The sequence below is a fragment of the Melanerpes formicivorus genome, unplaced genomic scaffold, assembly GCF_026170545.1.
Source record: "Melanerpes formicivorus ecotype bairdi unplaced genomic scaffold, bMelFor1.0.p_v2 SCAF_112, whole genome shotgun sequence".
Lineage (NCBI taxonomy): Eukaryota > Metazoa > Chordata > Aves > Piciformes > Picidae > Melanerpes > Melanerpes formicivorus.
The window spans coordinates 1,153,918-1,162,618 of record NW_027142464.1 but is presented as its reverse complement, the minus strand read 5'-3'; the positions used below and the strand labels follow the sequence as shown (position 1 = coordinate 1,162,618).

The following is an 8,701-nucleotide window of genomic DNA, read 5'->3' as shown; positions in this document are numbered from 1 at the left end:
CCGGTCTCCAGCCGAAGCAAACCCTGCTGCTGGCACTCTGGCAGGGCTTGCTGTGGTGCCTGGCTGCCTAGCAACGGTGGCATCACCCTGGCTCCATGGTATCCCCTCTCCACCCAGCCCCACCGTTAGCACCGAGCCCAACTGGGCTGAAACCCACCGAGGCTCCAGACCCTCTCCCAGCCCCTGGGCTGGCTGCAGTGTGTCCCCTGCCGTGCCCCTTGCTGCCCAGGCAGGGCCAGCCATAGCTGAGCACCGAGGGGCATCCAAAATACCAACTTTGTAGTGTCTTTATTTGTTGGGCAGTGACATTTACTTTGATGAAAGCACAGGGAGGCAGCTGTGCACAGCCTGGCATCACCCTGCTGCCCTGTGGCATGGGCATCGGTGGGGATGGCACAGTCAGGGGCAAGCACAGGGCAGCCTGGCTGCAGGGTTGGCATCCTCTCGGTGCTCTCACATGGCTGCCACGCCGCAGCTGTTGCCTTCGTGCTGCTCCTGGGCTCCCAGGGCTGTTTCCCCAGCTCCACAGGACCGGGGGTGCTGCCTGGGGCATGTAGCTGGGGGGCACTGCTGCCGAGGTCACCACATGTGCCGGTAGGGGAAGGCCACCTCCACGCAGAGCACTGCCAGCGCCTCGGAGCAGTTGTGCCGGTGCCCAGCCAGCAGCCTGCCCTCTCCCAGGGGGGTGGCCAGGCCCTCCCCGGGGCCGGAGCTGCGCCAGCCCTGGCAATCCCTCCTGCGGGCATGGCTGCCCCGTGGGGTGGATCCGTGCCAGGCCAGCCGTCGTGGCCTGTAGGTGGGGATGGGGCTGAGAGGGGCTGGAGGACACCACCCAGGGCACCTCCAGCTCTTTGCACTGGTTCCTGTGTCCGTGCAAGTGCCAGGGGCAGGGGGGCCCGCTGCAGACCCCCACCCTGGCTCCCGGAGAGGGTGAATGGTTCAGGTATGCCCTGCCAGTGCCCACCCCGTGGCCAGACTCACCAGAGGGCATCTGCCAGGACGTTGCGCCCGTTGAAGGAGTAGATGGGGGCCCGTGGGGTGGCACCGGCTGAGCCCTCGAAGAGGGAGCTCCAGGACTTGGCCAGCAGCTGGCCCTGTGGGGCAAGCACTGGTGCTGAGCTGGAGGCTGGGGAGATGCCCTTGTGCCCCCCACCTGTGAGCTGTGACTGGCTCTGGGTTCCCCTCTGCTGCCCAGAGCACCGGCGTGGAGCACAGCCGGGGTGCGGCAGACCCAGCACAGGACTGGGCAAGGATCCTCCTGCCGAGGCTCAGCGGGGGGCTGCAGGGCTTGGCCACCGGCAGCCCCCACGGGGGGCAGGGGGGTACCTGCCTTCAGGTTGACGATGGGGAGGTTTCTGTCTGTCCTCTTGACGATGGAGGCCAGGTCCTGGGTGGGGGCCGAGAGGAATGCCCGGAAGGTGCCATAGAGCTGAGCCTCCTGGGACTGCCGGTAGCACTGCAGGTCGGCCCCGCGGATCCCGCTGGTGTCGCCGGCGAGCGGCACGTTGAGGGCGGCCAGGCGGAGCTGGGGAGGGCAGGCAGGGCAGCGGGGAGGCTTGGGCATGGCCAGGTGTGGAGGGCTCTGCTTCCTCCTTCCCAGGAGGGTGGGAGCCTCCGGCAGTGCCAGCCGGGCATGGGGAGGTTCCCTGGGCACTTCTCCCCTGTCTCCCGTGGCTGGGCCACTCATCTCCCACCCCCGGGGCTGGGCATTGCTTACTGATGGGATCCGTGGGGCGATGGTGGTTGGCAGGAGCTGGGGCAGCCCTTCTCCTTCCTTCTGGACCTGGAATAATGTGGCCCAGGTCAGCCGTGGGCACCCGCCCCTGTGCCATGAGTGCTACTGATGCAGCACCCACCCCATCCCAGCCCCAGGATCTGTGTGTGCCAGGCTGGTGCTGCCCTGCCAACCTCTCCTCTCCACAGCATGTCCCATCTGGCACGGCCAGAGCCACGGCAAAGCTCACCAGTGAGTGTGTCAGGGCTGGCATGGGCTGTGCCATATCAGGACCTCTGGTCTGCACCCTCTTTGCCTCCTGGATGGACAGGAGAGGACAGTCCTGTGGGGTCTGTCCCCCTCCAGCTGGCAGAGGGCTCTGTCCCCTGGCTGGGACATGAGAGGACCCGGTAGGTGCCCGCCCCCCTCACCTGGTACTGGGGGGTGGAGGCAGAGGGGTCGTCACCGGCCAAGAGCGACTCTGAGCCCTCCACCTGCACAAGGCAAGGAGCAGAGGATGGCTTAGGGGGAAACCAGCTCCTTCCCAGGGCTACATCCAGCCCGGGGCCAGCTGCCAGGGCTGGAGCCTGGTGCCCTGCTCTGTGCAAGGCACCCCGAGGGGCACCCTCGGTGCGCGGTACCAGGAGGCGACTCCAGCCGGTGGGGGTCCGGAGGAAGGCGCTGCCCCCTTGCCGCACGTAGCCCAAGCTGCCCTCGGGCATGGCGCTGCCCAGCTTCAGCATCTCCTCCTTGGAGCTGAAGACCCACGTCTGGCGCTGGGGGGGATGCAGAGGGTCGCGGCCTGGCTGTGGGGCGCGGGGGGGGCCGGGCAGCCTGGGGGGCTCGCCCCTGGCCACAGCCAGGACGCACCCGGGGGTCAGAGTCGGGGTCTGGCAGCTCCGTCCGAGAGATGTCAGCATCTGGAGAGCCTGAAGGGGGGGCGTGGGGGGAGGTGTCACAAGGTGCCCTGGTGCAGGGGCTTGGTGCTCCCGTGGGAACCAGCCCCGCAGGGATGTGGTGGTGGCAGTGCCAGGGGAGCCGTGCAGGGTGGCACAGCCCCGGTGCCCACGAAGGGATGTGGCATCGGCACAGGCAGGAAGCTGGAGCTCAGAACACCTGGGACCTGCCCTTACCTGCGGCCCAGCCTGCGCTGCTGGCTGCCTGTGAAGGCAAGGGGGAGCCCTTTACTGCCACCGGGCACAGGGACCCCCTCCCTGGCACACAGGGAGGGGACAGGTCCCTCCTGGGGGCAGTGTGGCCATGGCTTACCGGCTGCTTGCAGGGGGGCTGGGCACGGACTGGGTAAACCCTCTGGAAGCACAGACGGGGGTGTGGGGGGGTGGGCAGCCCCTCGTGCCATGCACACTCACACACGTGGGTGCCCTGGCACGGGTGGGTGCCCTGGCACAGGTGGGTGCACAGCCTCTGCTGGGACTTACATTGAGGTAGAGGAAACCTGGTGCTCCAGGGGGGCCAGGGGGGCCGGGGGGGCCGGGGGGGCCAGTGGGACCTCGAGGACCCTGCAGTAGAACAGTGTGGAGATTGGACTGGGGGACTTTGATGCTGCCTTTTGGGGGGGGCAGCTGTAAGACACCCCATCATTGTCCCCTCCCCCTGCCGCTCCATTCCCCTCCTGGGGCTCAACCCCCCAGGACAGGGCAGAGCGTGGGGGGCAGCCTGGTGCCAGGTCTCACGTGGGGGATGATTGCTCCATAGATCTCTGCATCCTCTTTGCTGCCCTGCAGAGAAGGTTGAGGCTGATCTCCATCCTCCACCTCTCCATCCTCCATCCATCCCTCCATCCTTCATCCCTCCATCCTCTCCCTCTTCATCCTTCATCCCTCCATCCTCCACCTCTCCATCCTCCCCCTTTTCATCCTTCATTCCTCCATCCTCCCCCTCTTCATCCTTCATCCCTCCATCCTCCCCCTTTTCATCCTTCATCCCTCCATCCTCTCCCTCTTCATCCTTCATCCCTCCATCCTCCACCTCTCCATCCTCCCCCTTTTCATCCTTCATCCCTCCATCCTCCCCCTCTTCATCCTTCATCCCTCCATCCTCCCCCTTTTCATCCTTCATCCCTTCATCCTCTCCCTCTTCATCCTTCATCCCTCCATCCTCCACCTCTCCATCCTCCCCCTTTTCATCCTTCATCCCTCCATCCTCCACCTCTCCATACTCCCCCTTTTCATCCTTCATCCCTCCATCCTCCACCTCTTCATCCTTCATCCCTCCATCCTCCACCTCTCCATCCTCCCCCTTTTCATCCTTCATCCCTCCATCCTCCCCCTCTCCATCGTCCCCCTCTCCATCCTTCACCCCACATGCCATCTGGGGCAAGGACTCACGGTTTGGTACCCCCTGATAGGCATCCAGGAGCTGGGCTGGCTGCCAGTGCTGGGGAAGGGCTCCTGGCCTGGTTTGCACTCCTGTTCCCCATAGCAGCACCCCTAGGGGAGGCAGGGTTAGAGCCTGGAGGTGGGGGGGTGGGGGGGCATGGGGTGTGCCCTGTGTGTGTGCATGGGGGCTCACACTTGGGGTGCAGGTAGGGGACCCCCCAGCCAGCTCCCCCCATGCCAGTGCAGTGCCCGTGGCTACCAACCCGCTCTCCAGGGTCTCCCTTTTCTCCCTGGAAGGGAAGCAGAGAGGTTCCTGTCAGTGCCATGGCTCCGGGGGTCCCTGGGCACAGCACTGTAGCAGCTGCCGTGGGGCTGTTTGGTTCTGGGGAGCAGCCATGGGTGGTGCTGCCCCCCTGTGCCCTCGCTGCCAGCACCTGGTGCCCGCAGTGCCCCTGCCCTGGCTCACCTTGGGGCCGGGGGGCCCGGCCGGCCCGCGGTGCCCTGCGTGGTGTGAGTCACACTGCGAGGAGAGGATGTGCTGGGGTGAGCGTGGGGCTGCCCCCCAGCCCTCACCACCCCCAGCCCTGAGACCCCCTACTCACCCTGTAGTCCCCCGGTGGCCCTGGTGGCCCCATGGGCCCGGGCATGCCCGGGGATCCTGTCTCTCCCGTCCTGCCAGGGCTCCCTGGCATGCCTGGCAGTCCATGTTCACCCTTCTCGCCCTGCCAGACCACACGTGTGGGTGGTGAGCTCGGGGGCTCAGCCCCCCACGACCCCCAGGTGCCGCAGCAGCAGGGCTGGGGCAGCCCTGGAGCCCTTACCTTCGGGCCGGGGTACCCTGGCTCCCCCCGGAGCCCTGGTTTGCCAGGCAGGGATGCAGGTCCTGTGGGACCAGGGGGTCCTTCGTGCCCAGGCAGCCCGGGGGGACCTTGTGGCCCTGGGAGCCCTGGTGGCCCTGGGGGTCCGTCTGGCCCAGCCGAGCCTGGAGGTCCTTGAGGTCCTTCGGTCCCAGGGAACCCAGGTGGTCCCAGAGCCCCGGGTGGGCCAGGGGGTCCTGGCTGCCCATCCCGGCCAGGGACCCCCGGGGGGCCATCGTGTCCTGGGTATCCTGGGGGTCCGGGCAGGCCGGGAACTCCGGGGGGGCCTGGGGGTCCTGGGTTCCTTGCAGACCCTCCCAGCTGCTTCTTGAGTTGAAGGGAGAGAGGAAGGAGAGAGCAGAGTCAGTGAATGTTCCTGACCCATCTCCTGCGCCCCCCCCCCCCCCCCCCTCGAGCTGCCCCCTCCCATGGCCACATACCCCAGCCCTTCCCCATCCCAGACCCTGCAGCCAGCACTGGCATCACCCACCTGCCCTGGCATTGCCAGCCTGTGCCCCCCATGCCATCACTCACCTCGTTCTCCAACCCCCTGGAGGGGAGTGCAGAGAGTGCAGCTGGGCTCCTGGCTCCCCAGGTTCCTGGTGGTCCTGGGGGCCCTGGTGGTCCTGGAGGACCTGGAGGGCCGCGGGGCCCCTGGTGACCTGGCTGCCCCGGGCTGCCGGACTTTCCTCTGTCCCCGGAGGATCCGGGCTGGCCTCTCTCCCCCGGGAACCCTCGGTCACCTTTCTCTCCCTGAGAGGCAAAGACAGAGCCTGGCTCCTGGCTCCTTCCTCGGCCGTGCCCCCTGCGGGGGACTCCCTGCACCCCTGCCCGGGGACACCTGAGCCTCCCCCCGCCCTGATCCCGGACTGAGAGTTCCAATTCTGAGCACAAAAGGCTTTGCCTGGCCAGCAAAGCTGCAGCATTTCTCCCACTGAGTCCCACTGAGACCCATGGGTCCCCGTGCCCCCGAGCCTCTGCCCAGCTCACCTTCGGGCCAGGGGGGCCAGGGGGGCCAGGACGAGCGGGGCAGACGCAGCTGGAGCTGTTGTGCACCTGGAGGAGGAGACAGAGAGGAGCTGTGGGGATGGGAGCCCTGGCTGCAGGGTCTGGCACGGCTGTCCTGTGCCCACCTCGCACCTGGGGAGCAGGGTCCACCTCCGGGGGCGGGGGCACCCTTCGGGGCAGCCCCTTCGCTGTTGTCTGTGCAGAGGAGAGGAGGGGCTGAGTGTGAGACCCCTGAATCCCCTTCCCATCTCACCCACCCTGCCAGCCCACATGCCCCAGAGCCCCTCAAGTGGGTGCCCATCCCAGGCTGCCCCTTGCAGCCCCCCTGGGGAACAGGACCCCTCCACCACCTTGATCTGCAGGAACTCCTCTTCCTCAGCACTGCCTTCGAAGATCTCCGGGGTGGCCGTGGGTTGGTGCTGCTGGGGTGGACAGGAGAGCTCAGTGCAGGGCATGGGGCGGGGGGGGGGGGGGTGTCCCGGGGGGCACGTGGGACCCTCCCGCAGCCATTGCTGCCCACAGAGCTGCTCTGTGTCGGGGGGGACACTGAGAGCTGCTGTGGCACCGTTCCAAGGAGGCAGAGGCAGCTGAGCCAGGGCTTGGAGCCAGAGCAGGGCACAGATAAAGGGGGGAGGTGAGGAGGAGCCCAGCAGCAGCTGGGGAGTTTTGGGAGGGCACGGGGGAGGGCGGGGGGGGGGGCAGGGAAGGGATGCTGCCCAGGGAATGGCACCTGGCCTCGTGTGCGTGGTGGGGCATGGCCCGGGCCCTTCACTGCCCCCCTGGCGAGGGGCTCCCGGCGCCTGGGGGCTGTGGCCAGGGGGGGTTTGTTCAGGGGCATCTTCCGCACGGGCTCCACACTGAGAGGGTCTCCGTCTGCAGGAGCAAAGGGGAGATGGGGCAGGAGGTGCCAGGGCTGGGGGGGGGTGGAACAGCACTGCCAGTCCCAGCACTCTCTGTGGTTGCAGTGGTGCCACCAAGCTGCCCCACACCCTGGCACCCCGTGAGTCACCCTCCAGCCTTATGCTGGAGATGCCCCCTCCCTGCCGGGGTGCAGGAGCTGGGGGTGCCAGGGAAGCTGTGCCCCCGTCCCAGCGTGCCTACCTTCATCCCTGTCCAGTCTGTGTGCCGCGGGGGCCGTGGGGCTGGTGCCTGGGTCCGCTGTGGTGTCCTCCGAGGCCGTGTTAAACCAGGCCGTGGTGGGGGGCAGGTGCCCGGCCAGCACCAAGAGGATGCAGAGCGTGCAGAGGAGGTGCTGGGGGCTGCTGGACCCCATGGCACTGTCCCGGGGCCAGGCTGCCCAGGGCAGGGGTGCTTGGCTCATGCCACTCGCCCGCGCTCTGCTCCTCTGGCCCTGGGCCGGCTCCCGCTGTTATCACCGCGGCCCCCGCACCGCCCGACACGCCCCCCGGGCCGCATCCAGCGGGGGCTGAGCACCCATAAAGCCAAGTCACCCTCTGCCCTGCTGGCGAGGGGCAAGGAGGGCAGCCAGGAAGGGCTGGGAGGGTGCCAAGGCCAGGAGGAGCTACTGGGACTGAGGCGTGGGAGGGCAGGGGAGAGATGCTGCCTGGAAATGGGGAATGAAAGCAGGGAGGAGGGGAGGGGAGGAAGGGGCTGGCTGCCAGCAAGGGTGGTCGGCTGCGGTGACAGCAGCTGGGTGCCAGTGCCCGGTGCCAGGAGGGGACAGAGCCTGGGGAGGGGGCTGTGAGACCCTGGGCGACGTCCTGCAGTGGGTGCCATGCCTGTGCCCTGTGCACTCACTGTGTGCCACTGTGGGTACAAACCACCCTGAGTCTCCCCAGCTCCCTCAGGGACACCCTTGGCTGGGGGTCTGCAGCCATCTCTAGCCCCCAGCCCCAGTTCTGTCCCTGCCCTGTGTGACCTGAAGCCTCTCCCCAGGGCTGGGGATTGCCTCAGAGCCTGCTGGGGGAGTTTCAGGGAAACATCCTGAGCCCCCCCCCCCCCCGTCCCCCACCCCTGCCATCAGCCTCGGGACCCCCAAAGAGGTTCAGAAGGAGGTGCTGGGGGCCCACAGAGCCCCGGGCTGGGGGCACAGGACTGCCCTGTCATGGGGCACCGAGCACTGAGCTCTGTGTGCCAAGCACTGAACCCCATGCCAGAGGATGGGGGTGGCACAGCTGTGGGGTGCACCAGCCCAGCCCCTCCCCATGGTGCAGGATGGTGCTGGGACAGGGAGCTGGGGCTGTGTGCCCTGCAGGCCTCGCCAGCCGCTGGCACTGCCCTGCTGCCTCTGCCTGCAGACACAACAGTCTCCCCGGCGGGCACTCGGCGCTGCCAAGGCCTGATAAGGAGCTGCCACCCGGGCAGGGCTGGGCACCTGTTTGGGTTTGGTCCCCCCTTGGACACCATGCCAAGGCTGGCGCCTCTGCCCCGAGTCATGGCCACTGTGCAGCAGTGCCAGGTGGGGCAGGGGCTCCTGAGCAGTGCTGGGTGCCGATGCCTTGCTGGGCACTGTGCCAGCTGGGGGGGGGGAGAAGGGGAGCTGTGGACCACAGGGGACATGGACTCTGCCTGCCTGTGTGCTGCCTGCATGCTTGGCACTGCCCAGCTCACTGGCACAGGAGAGAGGTTGCTGGGAGCCCCTGCAGCCAGTGCTGGCGCCTGAGACTTGAACTGCCACTCGAGCACTAGATGCACTCACCCATGAGATGAGTTTGGGGTTCTCAGACCAGCACTCGGATGTGCCAGGGCCTGTGGGACAAAGTTCCTCATCCCATGGCATGAGATCGTTAAGTGCCAGTCCTGCTGCAGCCTGTCCTGCCCTT

At 67.4% G+C, this 8,701-nt stretch overlaps 1 protein-coding gene across 3 annotated transcripts; it reads right to left on the bottom strand.

The window, feature by feature from the left end:
• Nucleotides 1-278: 278 nt before the first annotated feature.
• LOC137455867 (collagen alpha-1(XVIII) chain-like) lies at nucleotides 279-7,232 on the bottom strand. Of its 3 annotated transcripts, none has more exons than XM_068166999.1 (23): nucleotides 7,020-7,232; nucleotides 6,649-6,791; nucleotides 6,269-6,340; nucleotides 6,051-6,113; nucleotides 5,901-5,966; nucleotides 5,445-5,663; nucleotides 4,875-5,237; nucleotides 4,656-4,775; nucleotides 4,520-4,573; nucleotides 4,317-4,343; nucleotides 4,063-4,164; nucleotides 3,409-3,453; nucleotides 3,154-3,234; nucleotides 2,984-3,025; nucleotides 2,848-2,875; nucleotides 2,585-2,643; nucleotides 2,356-2,490; nucleotides 2,146-2,208; nucleotides 1,965-2,033; nucleotides 1,718-1,783; nucleotides 1,331-1,525; nucleotides 982-1,094; nucleotides 279-790 (listed from the first exon to the last, which is right to left on the bottom strand). In XM_068166999.1, exons 1-23 carry the CDS (start codon nucleotides 7,189-7,191, stop codon nucleotides 580-582), a joined length of 2,508 nt encoding a protein of 835 aa, XP_068023100.1. In that variant the 5' UTR covers nucleotides 7,192-7,232; the 3' UTR covers nucleotides 279-579. The 3 variants fall into 3 exon arrangements, with proteins under 3 accessions (XP_068023100.1, XP_068023102.1, XP_068023101.1); XM_068167001.1 differs by having other exon boundaries at nucleotides 4,875-5,234; XM_068167000.1 differs by having other exon boundaries at nucleotides 6,269-6,337.
• Nucleotides 7,233-8,701: the final 1,469 nt, after the last annotated feature.